The sequence below is a fragment of the Crotalus tigris genome, unplaced genomic scaffold, assembly GCF_016545835.1.
Source record: "Crotalus tigris isolate CLP2741 ecotype Arizona unplaced genomic scaffold, ASM1654583v1 scf7180000024304.1987388, whole genome shotgun sequence".
Taxonomy (NCBI): domain Eukaryota; kingdom Metazoa; phylum Chordata; class Lepidosauria; order Squamata; family Viperidae; genus Crotalus; species Crotalus tigris.
Window position 1 is genome coordinate 650,508 of NW_024100476.1, and position 19,493 is coordinate 670,000.

At 40.3% G+C, this 19,493-nt stretch overlaps 1 protein-coding gene across 1 annotated transcript; it reads right to left on the reverse strand.

Moving 5' to 3' along the window:
• Positions 1 to 3,938: 3,938 nt before the first annotated feature.
• SRGN (serglycin) lies at positions 3,939 to 18,863 on the reverse strand. Its single transcript, XM_039324683.1, has 3 exons — positions 18,709 to 18,863; positions 6,252 to 6,390; positions 3,939 to 4,246 (listed from the first exon to the last, which is right to left on the reverse strand). Exons 1-3 carry the CDS (start codon positions 18,779 to 18,781, stop codon positions 4,042 to 4,044), a joined length of 417 nt encoding a protein of 138 aa, XP_039180617.1. The 5' UTR covers positions 18,782 to 18,863; the 3' UTR covers positions 3,939 to 4,041.
• Between the last annotated feature and the right edge of the window lie 630 nt (positions 18,864 to 19,493).

Sequence of the window (19,493 nt, forward strand, 5' to 3'; positions counted from 1 at the left end):
CTGACTTTAGGCCAGTCACTTTCTCTCAGCCCTAGGAAGGAAGGAAGGGCAACCACACTTCTGAAAAACCTTGCCAACACAACTGCAGGGACTTCTCCAGACAGGCTCCGAGAATCAGGCATGTTTTAATAGGACAGGGGTAGGCAACCTTGGCTCTTTTATGACTCGTGGACTTCAACTCCCAGAATTCCTGAGCCAGCATGGCTCAGCTTGGAAACCTCTCACTTTCCCCTCAGCATGGCTGGCTCAGGAATTCTGGGACTTGAAGTCCACGAGTCATAAAAGAGCCAAGGTTGCCTACCCTTAGAATAGGAGGGAAAAAAAGGTGTTTAACAGTCAAAATAGGCATATTAAACCTTTTGTTAAGCTTAATACATTTTTTTATTCCTTACAGAGAAAAAAATGAGAACATTTGGCTGTTTCCTATCAAACTGAGGTGATATAATCTTGAAAATCCTTGGTTTCAGTGTGGCACAGCAGTGCCCTTTGAAGCATCCGAGAAATTGAGCTTTGGGATAAAGAAGTAGAGGTCAGCTCATGTGACCCCCTCCCCCCAAGCATCTTTTCATAGTGTTATTCAGTTCCAACAAAACATGTAGAGTGGAATATAAATCTCAAGGTATGTCTCCACTATCAAGATAAAGTCCTGTCCATCCATCCTCAATTCAGCATAACTATACCAATAGAAAGTTTACAATCCTCATAGGCAATCTATCTTCTGTCTCCCCCCCGCTTTTTATCAGGCAATGCAGATTTCCTTCCAAGGTAATAGGTGGCAAAGCCCAGCTGATTTTATACACCTTCAGCCTGATGGTCAATATCAGGGTTATTCAAACTTCTAAGGACAGTTGAAGCTTCTTTTCATTTATGGACTGGGGGTGAGGAAAATTCAGTCTTCATGGAAGCACCAGGGAAAAAAGATGTTGCTGAAGCTTCTATAGCAGTGGTTCTCAACCTGTGGGTCGGGAGCCCATTTGGGGTCGAATGACCATTTCACGGGGGTCGCCAAACCATGCTGTCCACCATTTTTTTTCCCTTTTCCCTAGCTGTCCTACTCCCTCTTATTGGTGGCCACACCCACTTGGGGGTCACCACAACATGGGGAACTGTATTATGGGGTCACTGCATTAGAAAGGTTGAGAATCACTGTTCTATAGGCTGTAAGCCTCAGGTGTCAATTCAAATTAGGTGATCAGGTTCAAAGGAGAGAAAAATAGTAACTGGGTCTCACCAGCAAATTTCCTCTGCTAAACCTTCTCACAGTAGGCATGTTAAGTCAGCTCCTGTAACTCCCTGTGCTTGCTACAGTCCAGAGGTAATTGCACACCTTGGATTAGCAGCTGTTGGACTTAAGAGGTGAATTAATTCAAAGCTGATGGGGTTCAGAACCTATTCAAACTGAATTAAATAGAGGCCAAATGGCAAATGAGAGAGACCAAGGCTCTTGTGTTCCAGATTTAATGAGGACTTGGCCACTTCAATGCAATGAGGATTTTTGCAATTCATTTCTGGTGGTACAAAGTCATAATCCCTGTATTTGAAAGAGAAATTCACGAAGGCTGATTTAAGCAAAAAAAGACAAAGAATGTATAGAAGTTAAGGTATTCCCACAATAGGACTGAATAAAGATATTGGGCCTTCTTGGGATTCAAATTAAATCCCAGCAAGTTTACTGATAGGTCAATTCATTCTTTTCGTATTTGCACAGCACACTGTCCTTCTCTTGTCTCAATTATTTTGGGAAGGGTGGAACAACCGGCTTCCAGAAGCTGTGAATGCTCCAATACTGGAAGTTCTGAAGAAGAAATTGGACAACTATCTGTCTGAAATGGTATAGGGCAGAGGTAGGCAACCTTGGCTCTTTCATGACTCGTGGACTTCAACTCCCAGAATTCCTGAGCCAGCCATGCTGAGGGAAAAGGGAATGGTTTCCAAGCTAAGCCATGCTGGCTCAGGAATTCTGGGAGTTGAAGTCCACGAGTCATAAAAGAGCCAACGTTACTTACCCCTGGTATAGGGTTTCCTGCCTAAGCAGGGGGTTGGACTAGATTATCTCCAAGGTTCCTTCCAGTTCCTATTCTATTCTCTAAAGAGCAATAACATAATCAAAAATAATTTTAAAAATACAACCTTTACAGGCGCCAAAATAATACATGGTGTCAGCACTCAAATGTCATCTGGAAACCAGCTGAAATTTAGATTACAACAGTACTGCTGAAATTTTAACATGCCATTCAAGCATAGAAAATCTAAGATGTGAAACCATTAAAACAGATATCGAGTTAGAGAACAACTAACTAACTCTAGAATAGAATAGAATAGAATAGAATAGAATAGAATAGAATAGAATAGAATAGAATAGAATAGAATAGAATAGAATAGAATACTTTATTTGGCCAAGTGTGATTAGGCATACAAGGAATTTGTTTCTGGTGCAGAAGCTCTCAGTGTACATGCAGAGCAACAGAGTAGTAATAATTATTAAGGAGCCATTGAGATTCTTTTTATAACTGAGGTGGGATAATACATCTGATTAATAAATAATATTTAAGAAATAAAAATGAGTCTTTAGTTGCATTAGATTTTAATAAAAAGCTGAATAATTGCAGGCATAAGAAAAAGCTTATCAAGTGGCTGAAAGGGTTGCAAAACAAGCACTCTGCATTGAAGAAATAAAATATGAAATATATGTAATTTGTAAATATAAGGGTGATTTACAATGTAACAAAATAGGCACGAATGGATTTTAAAACAGTGTGGTTCTTTAGTATGTTTGCAAACAACAACTGTGTAGTATGTTTGCAAACAACAACTTTTAAAGGAAGGCAATGTTACTGTTTTGTAAACTAGAAAGCTGCTGCTTCTCTCTTTCTTAAAAATAATGCAAGCACCCCAAATTCTGCTTATTTTTCCTGTTTTTGAAAATTATTTAGACTGCACCATATCCACCCAGATTAGAAAGGTACCTTTAGTAATAGAAATGTGAAAGGTGCTTCTCCTTGGAAAAGCTGTGAAAATTTGGAACACCCCTGGGAGGAAAAACCAGAAACACCCTGTTTTTTTCTGGCCCTTTATATTTCTAGAGATAATACTGTATGTAAGTTTTTGCATTGCTTTAGGCATGCTTCTTGTACAAATGAAAAAGAAAAGTGTCAAAAGATTCCAGAATGATGTGGCACCTTTCCATTTATTTGCCCTGGGAACTGAACCATCCCTTCATTATAAGTAGTCCTCAACTTACACAATTGAGCCACTAATTCCCATTGCTAAGCAAGACAATGCGTTAAGCCAGTGTTTCCCAAACTTGACAATTTTAAAGCACGTGGACTTCAACTCCCAGAATTCCACAGCCAGCGTTGCTGGCTGTGGAATTCTGGAAGTTGAAGTCCTCATGCCTTAAAATTGTCAAGTTTGAGAAACACTGCGTTAAGCTAATGTCCCATTTTACAACCTTTCTTGGCACAGTTGTTAAGTGAATCATTGCAGTTATAAATTTAGTAATGTTGTTACATGAATCTGGCTTCCCCCTTGACTTTGCCTGTCAGAAAGTCACAAAAAGTTATCACAAGATTATGGGATGGTGCAATCGTCATAAATACATGCCAGTTGCCAAGTGTCTGAAACTGATCACAGGACTATGGGGATCAATGGTCGTAAGTGTAAAAAAAACAGTTATAAGTCACTTTTTTCGGTGCTGTTGTAACTTTGAATGGTCACTAAATAAATGGTTGTTAAGTTGAGGACTGCCTGTATAACCAAAGAAAAGAGATGTTGACACGAAAAGAGTTTGTCTAGCATTCCATCCCTTAGTATGATTGATTCCTGCATGATTATTTTGAATTTAGTTTAACTGTTCTGCTTTGTTTGCTTCTGTTTTTCAGCTTACAAACAATAGATTTTATCAAAGAAAAGCACTAAACATTTTAAGATATCCGTGGTTAGCTGTAACATTTTATAACATATATGCCTGGTCTAGGGTATACATTTCGTCAAAACCTATGATAGGTTAAAAAGAAAGATTACATTGAGGCATAACAGAAATCACAGTATGTTTTCATGGGGCAATAAGCCTTCATTTGATAGCTTAAGCTTCAGATTCACATTTGGTTGGTTCACGAAATCAGACACACTGGGCTCTTCCATATCATACTCAAAACCCGATCCTGTCTCAGGATCAGCTTCATTGCCAGATCCTTCTTCGTCTCCAGAAAATGGCAAAGTACTGGGTTGGTCTTGAAGTATCTCTCTGAAATACATATTTTTAAAAACAATCATTAAGTCTTAGCTACAGTGTTTAGATTTTCTTTATTTAGATTTTCTTTATTCCCTAACTGGAAGTAGGTAATGTATAATGTATAAAAAAAAGTTTAAAAAGATGTCTGGTCTATCTGTTTGTTTGTTTGTTTGTTTAAAAAAACTGGCAAATTTATATGCAGAACAGACAAAAATAAAATATGCTTTTTCTCTAGCCTCTTTTAGATAGTTGGTACAGTTTAGCTATCCACACCTTTTGTTTTGCAAATGCACCCTCAAATGCTTGGGAGAATAGGTTGATCCACTATTAGTTATCATTATTAGCTATTAGTTGAAGATTTGATTTCCATAATCCCCAGCTGGTATGGCCAAAGGCTGATTCAGATAAACAAGACTAAGCTCACACTGCTTTGTAACAAAAGCACACATGCACCCTTTATATTTTATACATAAAATACTAACTGCACAAACTTTCATAAACAACACACATACTTTCAAGGTTTTCTGGTTCCCTCTCTATCATTCAGAGCTGGCCAACTAAAATGTTAAAGTAAGGAATGAGGGAACAAATGAAAACAGAGCAAACCTGATTTTTAAAACTATCTAGAAAGAAGGGGTTAAATCAAAGCATCAGCTCCAAAAGCATGAGGGAGAAAGAAAAGGATTGAAAATATAGTAAGACGACCTATTCTTTGTACTACTTATGCAGAGCTGTTGCTGTAAAATAGATGACACACAAGATAAATCAGAATTCAACCACATGAGAAAAATGTCAGTTTCACCCTTCCTTGAATCAAAACCCACATGCTTCTAGATCCTCTAATGCAGAGATAGGCAACCTTGGCTCTTTTATGACTCGTGGACTTCAACTCCCAGAATTCCTGAGCCAGCACGGCTCAGCTTGGAAACCTCTCCCTTTCCCCTCAGCATGGCTGGCTCAGGAATTCTGGGAGTTGAAGTCCACGAGTCATAAAAGAGCCAAGGTTGCCTGCCCCTGCTCTAATGCAAATGGGCCTCATTGAGAGCCAGTCCCTTCATCTAGTCTCCATCTCTCATTGAGATGTGCTTGCATTGATGGGCTGGAATCGTGTGTCTCTCACAAGACTTTTCCTGATCAGGAAAAAAAAAAAAAAAGCTTTGCCCAATGAATCCGTATTTGTTAAAAAGGTACTGCCAGGGTGAAAAAAAGATCAATTCATATATACAGGTAGTTCTTGACTTACAACCCATCACTTAGCAATTGTTTGAAGTTACAATGGACTCTCAAAAAGCTACTTGCAAGCCTACTTCAAAGTTACAGCATCAGCTTCCCCCTCATGGTCACATGACTGCATTTTGGACACTTGGCAATCAGCCCATATCTACAGCCGTTTGCAACCACCCACGGTCATGTGACCACAATATATCATATTTTTGTCAATTTTTAACTTCCAGTTTCTGGCAAAAACTGACCCATAACAAACAGTGAGTTTGCTTAATGACCAGTGCAAAAAAGTCATAACTGGTAAGCCACTTTACAACCATCAGGACGTATGACCATAGTTGCTAGGCTCTGTTACGGTCATAAGTCAAGGATTATCTGTATTTTTAAAGTTCAGGTTATGAAGACACAGGTCATTACAACTTGCATTATACCAATTTATATATTGCTAAATATTACCGTCTGTTATTTTGTAACATCCCTGCTGATTGATTGGTTTTATGTACTTCAAGTAGTTAGCTGCCTCAGTCACCAGTGACTTTAGGCAGTGTAAAGAAAAAAACAGGATGAAAAACAGAAATATGTGAATATATATCTTTTATTATGTTATAAATATATGATTTTTGCATAAAGGTCCTGAAAATATCACAAATTATTTACATATTTATTTATAAATTTATCTGCCGTCCATCTTGTCACAAGGTGACTTTGGGCAGCTAGACCATTTTGTTTGCTTAGACCATTTTCAAGATTAAGGACAACAAAGAACCACCCATGAAGGTTGATTTTATCTTACCGTGTGGGGTTTTCCTCAAAGAGGATCTTCTCATTCTCCTCTGTCATGACAAAACTGGGTCCCTTTTCTTCAATGCAGTTGGCAGAATTGGCATCAGGTTTACATCGGACCCACATGTACCGGCCTTTCTGAGGAGCTCCTGATGAAAAATGGTATATGTGTGGAAATCAAGTTTATAACCTATTAAACATTACTAGGACAGCTTTGTAATGTTGGTATTGGAACAGCATTGCCGGTTCAGTACACCCATCGTACTCTGCAAAAATAACAACAGTCAACTCTGTAAACCGTGATAACCTTTGTCAAAACCTGAGGACAGGCAACTTGAGATATCCTTTATTTATTTAATTATTTAATTAATCAATTTAGAGCAGTGGTTCTCAACCTTTTTAATGCTGCGACCCCCCCCAACCGGTCGTAAGTCAAGGACTACTCAACCGGTCGTAAGTCGAGGACTACTCAACTGGTGCGGCACCGTTTGCAGAATGGGACTTTTGGCGGGCTCAGCAGGGCAGAGACAGCCTGGACAATTCCTATTGGCTTTTGAAAGCCAATTGAATTAGTCTCTATTCAAGAGAGTCTATTCTATTGGCTTTCAAAAGCCAATAGAATAAAAGGGAGTAGCACGGCTAAGGAAAAGGGGGGAAAAATGGCAGACTGCGTTGTTTGGCGACCCCCGTGAAATGGTCGTTCGACCCCAAATGGGGTCCCGACCCACAGGTTGAGAACCACTGATTTAGAGGCCACCTAGACTTCTAAAGGTGGCGTGCCATTGGAAAAGCAAGGGAACCAATTTTAAAAAAGTGAAAACAATTGTGCATGTCAGGAAAAAGAGGAATATTTAATTAAATTAAAGTTCCAGTGGAGCTGGAGACATACTTCCCCAGGTTCTGGGGGATCAGGCGGGTTTTTAGTGCTTTTTTGAACAATATCAGGCTGGGAGACTGAGGGATCCCTTTGTGGGTCCCAATAGATGGCACTATTTGATTGAAGGGAACACCGCAATGCCTATCTTACAGAGCAGGCAGAAATTATCAGAGATAGTCAAATAACCAAGCCAAAATGGTTTTCCTTTCAGAAGAAAATTCTTGCCAAGGGGTTTAAAATTTAATATTACATTTTAAAACATCTTAGTCAAGAGAGACTAATTAGGAACAATAAACCTAAACACGATGTCTGATAATAGGCAGCTTACTCAGCAAATATTTTGTCCCCTTTTTATGGATTACTAGCCTCAGTACCATAGTGAAAAAACTGGAATAAAGGTTTAAACTGAAATAAATGTATAAGTAATAAACGAGCAATTTTCTCCAAACTGTAGGATTCCAGATAAATGGGGAAATATTTCTAAACTTCCATTGGCTACATTCATTCAAAATTCTCAGAACTAAAATCTAGATCAGTGTTTCTCAACCTTGACAATTTTAAGGCATGTGGACTTCAATTCCCAGAATTCCACAGCCAGCAATGCTGGCTGTGGAATTCTGGGAGTTGAAGTCCACATGCCTTAAAATTGTCAAGGTTGAGAAACACTGATCTAGATGCATCTGGTGGGCCCAAAACTGGGAAAGGCTATGCAATGATGGTTTGTCATAAAAGCCTAAAAGTTGAAAATGGGTAGCAAGTACCTGAACACAATGCCTAACACTCTAGAACTGTCAAGTACAAACTCATGTTGCACCAATGTAACCTTAACACCTCTGATAATTTGAAAAATCTTTCAGTCATAAAATCTGTCATAGGAAGTTCTTCTCTAATTTAACAGAATAAGAGAATAAAAGAGTTGGAAGGGATCTTGGAGATCTTCTAGTCCAGTGATGGTGGACCTTTTAGAGACCAAGTGCCCAAAAACTGGCCCCTCCCCGCCAAATTCAAAAAATTTGCAGCATTCCAAAGAGGAATTGTGAGGCCTTTGGGAGGAGTGTGCTGAGGAAACTCTCAAAGGAAGACTGAGAAATACAAGGCCTACAATTATATCAGACGTTTTAGCAAATAGTGTTCAGGTTGAGGTAGGAGGACATACTAGTTTTTAGTCCACCTCCCAAACCAGGTGCTTTCCAGATGTGTTGAAGTAATTTCATCATCACTAGCAAGCACCGGGTTGAAGAAAGTTGCAAACATCTTCCTTTTTAAACAGTATAACAGGCCTGACCAACCTCGATATAAAAACTCAACCCATTTCCTTTCTCTCACCACAACATAGATAACTAAGTTTCCATGACATGTCTGAGTTAATCATCTCCCCTAGTTAAGTGACTCACTTCATATCTAGGCACACAATCAGGAATCGCCATATCAATGGAAAGGAATCATTTTCAAAAGTTTTAGAATGTGAATTTCTGCAAATTCCAGTATGAATGAACTTCATAGGGCTTCTGGGACAGGTTGAAAAAAGTTCCTGATATTTATGTTCCCACCAAAAGAGCAGAACTGGAAGGTCATGCCAATGTACAGTTTAGCTGTGGTGTAATTGACACACCGCAAAACTATCCATTCATTCATTCATCCATCCATCCATCCATCCGTCCATTCAGCTTCAGATCTTTCAAGAGAAATTACAAAGCTCGTTTAATGGCTTTGCAGTATGAAGATGTCAAGTGTCCAGTCCTGTAGAATAAGAGGGCATTTTTACTGTTGCTAGTTCTGAACCAGCTCAGAGATGACTTTCACAAGATCAGAAATCAAGCAAAACAAAGGATGGGTGAAATCATCTCTCCCAAAAATCAACTTGGGTTAAGCCACTTGTACCATAAAGATGTCCACACTGATTGGAACCTTGATGTCACTGGAATTTTTTTGCAGTGGATTACAGAATACAGAATAACAGAGTTGGAAGGGACGTTGGAGGTCTTCTAGTCTACCCCCTGCCCAAGCAGAAGATCGATTCCAGACAAATGGTTGTCCAATCTCTTATTAAAAACCTCCACTGATGAAGCATCACAACTTCTGGAGGCAAATGGTTCCACTGATTAATTGTTCTCGCTGACAGGAAATTTCTCCTTAGTTTTAGGTTGAATCTCTCTTTGATAGGTTTACAATTGTTACTTCTTGTCCTGCCCTTGGTTGCTTTGAAGAATAGATTGTCTCCCTCTCCTTTGTGACAACGTCTCAAATATTGGAACACTGCTATCATGACACCCCTAGTCCTTCTCTTCATTAGACTAGATCAGTGATGACAAACCTTTTAGAGACTGAGTGCCCAAACTGCAACTGAAAACCCACTTATGCATCGTTGGGTGCCAGGTGGGTGTGACCCATTGGGTGGGTGTGGCCCATTGGGGGGCATGGCTGCGGTGGTAACGGCAGACTGGGTGGGACTAAAAAGTTCAATCAATCAATTCCAACTTTGCAAGATCTTTTTTTTCCCGCAAGTTGAAATTGACTGATTGATTGAACCTTTTTTTTTTTGTACACGGCGGCGGAGGCCTAAAGCGAAAAGATTTTATAAAACCCAGCTGAAGGCCTAGGACTGGGGCGGCAGCGTGCGTGCCCACAGAGAGGGCTCTGAGTGCTGCCTCTGGCAACCGTGCCATAGGTTTACCACCACTGGACTAAATATACGCAGTTCCTGCAACCGTTCATAAACTTTCTTTTGAAAATAAGCCCATTTATCAGAGATCTGCCTCCTTGGATGCCTACTGACTTCAGTTTCCAGTTCTAATCTTGTAAAGGCAAAGCTGAGATCTTGTCACCATTTCAAACTGCCAGAAGTAAAGGCAATTGTTTCCCAGATTTTGGTAACTGAAAAACCTGATGGGATAAATGGAATAGAACTGACTTAAAAGTAGGCACATACAAAAGTACAGGTAGTTCTCTTCTAATGGCCACAATTGGGATCAGGCTTGTTGTTGTAAGTCATAAAGCGAAATGTCATTGACCACACCGATTTAACACTGGTAATTCCTACAATCCCCATTGTGGTCATTAACAATCACAAGTTGTTAAGCACGTATCCACTTCAATCCAAACCATTCCAGGCTTTTTCCTTCCCAGTCCTTCAGTAAGCTAAGGGTCTGCCTCCAACTCCTCCCCTCATCTCCCTTCATCTCTGGCAGCCCTGCACTCTGCCATGTGGGGTGGCAAGCACCCCAAGAACCACATGGCCCTGGGGCTAGTTGCAATGCCCTAGGAAACCTCAGCCACCCCAGTAAGCATTCATTTACCCAGCTGTTTTCTCTTCCAGTTCCCTTCACCAACTTTTTGCCTTTTGTGCCGAGTCACCGTCACCAAAACAGAAACATCTCACTGTTTTTGCTGTCTCCTTTTTGGACTCAGCTTCTCCATCAAACATTTCCTATATGTCGCTCTCAGAGTTTTTGTAAAGGTGCAATATCTTTGTGAAGCATTCCGACGGCAGTGCAGCTTTACAAAGAAAGCCCAGATAAAAGATCAGGGCAGGGAATTGTTGGAAGAAAAGTCTTCATCATGGTTCATCCAAGCTGGGAATAAACATGGCAACTGCTTTGGGAAGAAGGTTGTAGTTTATTGGAGAGGAGAGCCAGACAGGAAGATGGTTCTGGCAGCAAGAGAAGTGAAAAAAGGACTGAACACATGTAGGGAGTAGGTTTTTATACCCTCTGAAGCCTTTTGTTTGGAGTTATTTCCTGTTCCTGTTTTGAGGCTATTTCCTGTGTCATGTATTCTGACCTGAGTTTGGGTGTGCCCTTTGGCCTTTGTGAGTTAATCCTACCATGTCCTGTCCCAGGTGGGGTATGCAGATTTTAGGTCTTTGTCTTCCTAATTTCTTAGCTTCAACTTTCTCTATAGAGCTGGTTTCTGCTTGGGGAAGGGAGACCTGGAGCTATTAAGAAAACTGGTCATGCTTTCCTGCTTTTTTAAGATCCTTTGAGGAAATATATTTTTCTGCCTTTTGAATGTTTCCTTCTCTGGGGGCTGGCTTCCCACAGAATGGAAGTGAAGGCAGCTGGGTGAATGAATGCTTGCTGGGGTAGCTGAAGCTTATGGGGCATAGCAAGCAGCCCCAGAATCGGTGGTTGTCACCCCATAAGTCAGGATGTAGGGTGGCCAAAGGGCATAGACAAGGGGAGATAGGGAGCGGGAGAGGGAATTGAAGCCTCCTGCAGTTATAAGTATGACCAAGCTGCTAGGCATCCAAATTTTGATCATGTGACTGGGGGGGGGGATGCAATGGGCATAACTTGGGGCATGGTCATAATTCCATTTTTTTCAGCATGGTTGTAGCTTTGAATGGTCACTGAATGAATGGTAATAAGTAACAACAACTGGAAATAGAAGTTTTTTTTCTCAGTCAATTTTTTTCCTCCTGTGCAAATCCAGATGTTCTCGTCATGGTAAATTAGAAAAGGGGGAGTTAAGAGAGTCTTTTTGTACAGCCAAGTAATGGATCATACAAGAGAGATACAGTGGTTAACACACTGGCCTTAGATCATGGTAGCTTAGGTCAAACTCTGTTTCTGATTACTTTAAGCTAGTTGTTCTTTCTTATTTTAATCACTTCTACAGTAATTATTACAGGTAGTTGTAAGCTGAAGACTACATGTAGTAATTACTGTAGAAGTGATTAAAATTGGCTTAAAATAATCAACAAGAGAGTGGTTGACTTACAACTACAACTGAGCCCAAAGTTTCTGTTGCTAAGTGAAACATTGTGTTAAATTAATTTTGCCCCATTTTACGACCTTTCGTGCCACAGTTGTTAAGTGAATCACTGCAATTGTTAAATTAGTAACACAGTTGTTAAGTGAATCTGCCTTTCCCATTTACTTTCTTGTCAGAAGGCCGCAAAAGGTGAGGTCATATGACCCCCTAGAACAGTGGTGGCGAACCTATGGCACGGGTGCCAGAGGCGGCACTCTCTGTGGGCACATGTGCTGTTGCCCCAGCCTCACCTCCCCCCACAACCCCCTCCTCACCAGCAGCCCCCCTGGAGGAGAGTTGCCCCCCAGCGTGGCCCACATGGAGCAGCGCAGCCAAGGACATGGCAGCCAGGTAGCATAGACAAGACTCTGCCTTCATGCCCCATCCCGCACAGTTGATGCTGTGGGGCGCGGGCAGAGGGCGTGGCTGCCATGGTGCTGCTGGACTGTCTGGGCGATCTGCGGTGGGCCCTGGAGACGGTGAGTGGCCCTGCAGGCAGGCGGGGTTGGGGATGGGGTGGGGGCGGAGCAGGGGCAGATTTTGGGCACTCGGTCTCTAAAAGGTTTGCCATCACTGCCCTAGAACACTGCAACTGTCACAAATATGAGTCCTTTGCCAAGCATCTGAATTTTGATCATGTGACCATGGGGATGCTGTAACGGTCGTAAGTGTGAAAATGGTCATAAGTCACTTTTTTCAATGCTGTTGTAACTTCAAATGGTCACTAAACAAACTGTTGTAAGTCGAGAACTACCTGTATTATGGGGAGCCCAGGCATCTGTCCTAAAATCTCTTACTCATGTTCTTCTATTTGACATAAGGTGGATTGTTCATAATTCTGGCATAACTTAAGTTTCAATTAATGACATCATAACAGTGAACAGGTAGAGCTGAAATACTATTTCTTTGTGAACACAGGAGGTGTTATTCTCACATTTACCCCAAAACACAAACTTGGTAAATCAAGAAATGCACAAAACCTGCAAGGATCCTGGGACAGTTTTTTATGAAGAAAGGAAATTGAGTAAACTGCACTTCGTTTTGTATTAATATAGGTTGGTGAAGAGCTAGAAGAGAGATGAAACTAAAAACTAAGTGAACTGTGTGTGACAAGGAATTTGTACAGCTTCTTTACAATTTCTCAGCAAATAAATTATTGCTAATTATTAGTGGGCCACACATCCAAATCATAACATTATAATGGGGGTAGATCCTGGCTTAGTAAGCTAGACAAAGGTGGGATAGAATAGACAACAACACCATCAGATGGATCTGTAGCTGGCTGACAAACAGTACTCAGCAAGTAGTCCTCAACAGCACTACATCCACATGGAGAGAAGTAAGCAGTGGGGTACCACAAGGTTCCGTCTTAGGCCCAGTACTCTTCAATATCTTCATAAATGACTTAGATGAGAGAAGAGAAGGGGAACTCATCACATTTGCAGATGACACTAAACTGGCAGGAATAGCCAACATTCCAGAAGACAAGCTCAGGATTCAAAAAAATCTTGATAAACTTGAACAATGGGCCCTATCCAACAAAATGAATTTTAATGTGGAGAAGAGCAAAGTTTTACATTTCGGCAGGACAAATCAAAGATACAAGTACAGATTAGGCGAGACCTGGCTCAAAAACAGTAACTGTGAGAAGGACCTTAGAGTCCAGCATTGTGCAACAGCAGCCAAAAAAGCTAATCCTGGGCTGCATAAACAGAGGCATAGAATCAAGATCATGCGAAGTATTAGTACCGCTTTATAAAACCCTAGTAAGACCACACCTGGAATACTAAAGGCAATTTTGGTCACCATACTACAAAAAGATGTTGAGACCTTGGAAAAAGTTCAGAGAAGAGGAACTGAAATGATCAAAGGCCTGGAGACTAAAACATACAAAGAACGGCTGCAAGACTTGGGTTTGGCAAGTGATAGTCTAAAGAAAAGAAGAAATAGGGGCGACATGATAGCAGTATTCCAGTATTTGAGGGGCTGCCACCAAGAAGAGGGGGTCACGTTATTCTCCAAAGCACCAGAGGGCAGGACAAGAAACAATGGTTACAAACTGAACAAAGAGAGAAGCAACCTGGAATTAAGGAGAAACTTCCTAACAGTGAGGATAATTAACCAGTGGAACAGCTTGCCTCCAGAAATCGTGGGCGCTTCATCACTGGAGATTTTTAAACAGACACTAGACAGTCACTTGTCTGAGATGATTTAGGTTCTCCTGCTTGAGCAGAGGTCTGGACTAGAAGACCTCCAAGATCCCTTCCAGCTCTATTTTATTCTAAATGAAAAGAAATGAGAATCACTACACTACACACCCAAGCTCAGGAGATGGGGAGATTTAGCAGAAAAAAGAGAGGACGGGAAAAGGACAACTCAGCTTTTTCAATCTGTTGTCCATCAGGCATGCAACTATAATTCCAAACACACCTCCCATCTCCAGAGTATCAGACTAGACCCTATCCCAGTGGTGGCGAACCTATGGCACGGGTGCCAGAGGCGGCACTCAGAGCCCTCTCTGTGGGCACACGCGCCGTCACCCCAGTTCTAGGCCTTCAGCTAGGTTTATAAAACCTTTTCACTTTAGGCCTCCGCCGCTGTGTGCAAAAAAAAAAAAAGGTTCAATCAGTCAGTCAATTTCAACTTCTCGCGGGAAAAAAAAGATCTTGCAAAGTTGGGATTGATTAATTGAACTTTTTAGTCCCACCCAATCTTCCGTTACCACCGCAGCCACGCCCACCCAATAGGCCACACCCAGCCAATGGGCCACACCCACCCGGCACCCAACGATGCATAAGTGGGTTTTGGGTTGCAGTTTGGGCACTCAGTCTCTAAAAGGTTCGCCATCACTGCCCTATCCCTATCCCCTAATGCCCAGCCACCCCTCTTAGTTAATTAGGAACATGGTACATTCTTACATCTGCTTATCAGTTGTGGGAAACGGTGGCTGCAGATGTTTCCTTGATATTTTATGATTTAAATGACTGAATCGTTTAAATCATTTAACCCCTTTTCTTTTTTTAGATTAACCACATTCCCTTGAAGCTTTTTCCTTCTTCTGTTTCTGAACAGAAAGAAGCATTTGAACTCATGCTGAACAATTTACAGACTTAACCTTTCATTCCTCTCTCAGAAATATTAGCTGGTTATAGAGCAGACTTTTTAGCAGTGTTCGGTCTTCATTGCTGTTTTTACCCCAGTCTTACTGAGCTTTTATGATAACATCTTTCTGTTACATTTCCTTCAGTTTGCAATATTAAATGATTTTCCTATTCTTCTGAGAATCACCAGGCTTTTTGTCAATAAAACAAAACTAAGAGAAACCATTGGAAGTTGATCTCTTTGATTAAAACTATTAATCCATATCTTCAATCATATCTCCAGAAAACTCATTTATACTAGCTATGAAGGATAATATTTGTCATAAGTACTAGCTGTTTAAGAACCCAAATGGATGACGTGGCTCCCCAACCTGCAGGATCTTACATCATTTGTCTTTCTTCAGCAGCAGCCTAATTGTAAACGTGAAGGAAGTTACAAAATAGAATTGGGCTATGCCTGTCTTTCAAACTGACAGAGAGCAGGAGAAATATGCTGGATTAACACTCCTGTATCAAAAGCCATTCTCTAGAGTGGAGTGAGTTGAATACAAAATGGCACATTATGATATCATATATGAGAGAGACAACGCAAGAACAGGAAGAGTTCATCAAGTAGCCCTACTTAATTGCATATTGCACCGTATACAATTAAATAAATCAAACTCATAATTAAATTCGCTCAACAGTGAAAGTGTAACTCAAAGATTCGCTGCATCAAATTTTATTTATTACCAGAAGTATCAATAAGATATTTTTTGTTGTTGTTGTTTTTGTTTTTTGTAAAACTTTTAAAAAATTTTCAATTAAAAAAAAAATAAGATTGGTAGAAAAGAGAACATTTTGGGCAGTGTGCTAGCCTTTTTCATATTTAATACTGGGTGCCATTCTTCAGGGTTTCAGCCAGTCAACCATGCCCTTCTATTCTGTCCAACTCCCCACAATATTAATCAGTCTTCCACACTTACTATTTATTGAGTGACTTTGGACCTAGTGATTTCTAGCATCGTGTAGCTTTACTCAGCTATTTTCTCATAGACACAGATCCCTGATGGAGACTTCATCTCAAATAGAAAAGAATATCTACTGCTAAGAGTTGAATTGTGGAGTTCTTGGTACTCTCCGAGCTTAGATGTTCTATTGTAGACACTTCATTACCCAACTAGATAACAGAATCAGTCATGCGCAAGCAAATATCCAAGCTCAAAAAGCACCAGGAATTCTAGACTTTATCTCATCAGGATAATATAAATTACAATAGTTGAGTAATGCTATAAATCACTGATGAACAAAATGGCCTTGAAATTCCCTCCCTGGGTTGCTCTTTAAGGGTGATTGTTCATGATATTTTTGCACATGGTATGACCTTACTATTATCACTGTCCTATATCCAGAAGCATCCCTGACTGAGCAGAGAAAGATCAGCATTTTAAAAATGAGACGGGGGTTAGAAAATATGATATATCAGGATAATTTGTGATTTGTCTTTCAGCTTTTGAACATTGTACTCCTATATCCACAGGAATGTAGCTCACTGGAAGTAGAAGTTTGTTCTGAGCAAAATCATCCTGTGTGGTAACCTGTAAAGAACAGAGACCTCAATTGCTTCACACTTACATTAATTTCCTTTTGCATCACAAGACAAACCTAATGTTCTAACAGAAAAAAAAAGTAATGCCCTTTTCAAATATCTTGCTAGGATGCCAAGGGAGCTGCTAATGTTGTTTCTTAAAAGATGCCAAGCAGAAAGAAGAAGCAGGGAGAAAAATGGGTCCTTCTAAACCAGGGGTTCTCAACCTTGGCAACTTTAAGACTTGTGGACTCCAACTCCCAGAATTCCTCAGCCAGCTTTGTGATTAAGGGAGCATGATTGCCTGCTAAAAGCCTAATGTGTAACTTCCCAGTGTACTCAGAGTTATAATTAAGTCCCAAAACAAATCACCATTTGTAAGCCAATAGCAAACACTGGCTTAAAATCAGCTTTATTCCTGATAACCATTGTAACACAAGTCAGTTCCTAGTTGGTTTGTCTTTCCTCACAAGGGGAAGTGTGAAGCCATATCAAACTGGCTATGTAGAGTTGCATTTTTAATCTAATATGGTTTATTGCACCACAATCCAGGCCAATTCCACAGGGTGTAGAATGATAATAATGAGCCAGAAAGGTGTATCTGACTGCTGCCATCTAGCAGACATAAGGAGTTTTGCAGCCCAGATATCCAAGAACTAAAAGTGGATAATGTAATATTTTTTTCCAATTATCATTTTGAATTTTTCTCTACATAACTGGCACAAAACAAATGTCTTTGGAACGGAACTAGCAGATCAATCTTTACAGCTTTATTGGATTGTTGCCTTAGACTGCAACAGCTAGTTCAGCATAAATCATATTAAATTCTGAGTAAGCATGTCCCAAAGGAGGTTTTCCAAAAGGCAACTGGACTTTCCTAGTGTTTTTTCCTTGAAAACATTTCAGTTCTTATCCAAGAAGCTTCTTCAGTTCTGTTTGAATGGTGGGGGAAACCATCTCTACCATTCAGTCAGAACTGAAGATGCTTCTTGGATGAGAAATAAAAAAATTGCAAAGAAAAAGTCAAGAAAGTCCAGTTTCCTTTTAGAAAAACATCTTTGGGACAACCACAACCTGGATGATTGAGAATCTCCATAGACATCTGAGTAAACATGTATATAATTGGTGTGTCCAGTACATTCTTGGTTAAAGTGCCCTCAGGTAGTATCAGATTAAGCTGCTTTTTGAATTTAACTTTTCTGTATTTTATCACATGCATCGTATTTTAAGGTACAGTTGCCAATTGTAACAGAATATGCACAGAATTTTTTTTGTAATGGTAAAGCTGTATGCTTTACTCCTTCCAAATTTGTGTAGTTAGTTCTGTAATCAGTCTTCCAGAGATTATAATTGGGGGGGTTAAACTTTTTATTATTATTACCTTAATATTGTTTGTATTACTACTTGCAGGAAAATAGGATCCTCTTTAAGATAATCATATTTTTAATTGCATAAGGAACTGTACCTTTTTACTCAGCTGTTGCTCCCAACGTTTATGATTAAAGCACCTCCCCACTATAAAATGGAACTTGTAAAAAAAGAAAGAAAGAAAACCCAATCCACCTCCACCTCCATTGCTGCCATAGACTCTGCACGGAATATGGTGAGCTGCTAAGGCACCCCTACGGACACTGATCATAAATGAGGGTGGGACAGTTTCCTCATCCTGCTCAAAAACAGAAGAGCCCTTGAAAACATTTAAAGACAGAACAACAAATAGAAATATTAAACGCCAACAGAATCATAAAGAAATGCTCCAAGACTCTGTTTATGTTCCTTTAACAAATTCATTTTTGTTGTTCTTATTAAGCTTCAGGGATTATGTCTTTATGTCTGAAGAATGCATATCTTTTTTTATTATTATTTTAAAAATGCGGGAATGTCTATCCCACCTTTTAGTCCACTCTAGTTATGAGCCTCCACATTCCTATTTGGAGAAGGGATATGGCTGTCACTTTCTAAACGTAATCTCCAGGGAGATGAATATCTTCCGCCAGAGCCCAAGATTTTGGAGCTATTCTCCTCCTCATTTCTTTGGATGTAAGCCCATCTGTACTCCATTGATGCCTATTCCTGAATCAACATGTACAGAATTGCCGTGCAAATCTCGGATTTGTTAACCCGTCTTATCAAGGAGATTAGGAAAAAGAACAGCCAGCGGAAATTTTACCTTGTCCCGGGCATCCCAGAAAGAGGATTATACCAAGAGCCACAAAGATCCTCCCAATAGGTTTGACAAGCATCTCCAGTTTGGCTTGGGCAGCTCCACGCTCTACCAACCGTCCCTGCTGATGTGGAAATGAAACAGGGGCTGGTGAGTGGCTGCCTTTACAAAAGGTTTCCAAACCTCAAACCCTGCCCTTTCCTTGCATCACGACTTCCTGAGCTTAGAAAAGGGACACCTCCACTAACAAAGCCTAGACCCTAATTCTACGCTCTTGATCTAGTTGCTACAGGAAACCAGTGCTTCCTCTGCAATAAGGAGTAGAAGGTCTACTCCGAGTAAAATCTTACCAGGTTCAATGTTACTCCCGAAGAACAAGGGCGATTTGCAGTGTTGGTTTCAATTTTGGGGGGAAAAAAATCATTTATATAAAGAGTAAATCCTACTGAATTTGGTATACATTGGCTTACATAATATGAGAAATGTAGCAGTTAAAACATTTTGGAAGTTCTGCTCTACCAGCAGCCAAATGTCTACGGACAATATTTATTATAAGTTAAAGCTATCATTCCTTATCATAAATTTATCCACGTCGGAATACATTAAAATAAAGTAACACATATTAATATAAAATTATACTAGCATGACGTACAGGTAGTCCTCGAGTTATGATCTAAATGGAGCCTCTGCCCGTCCATTATGGTCACAAGTCATGAGAGTTGTAAAGCAAATGCCCTGTGCCAGGGGTAGGCAACCTTGGCTCTTTTATGACTTGTGGCCTTCAATACCCA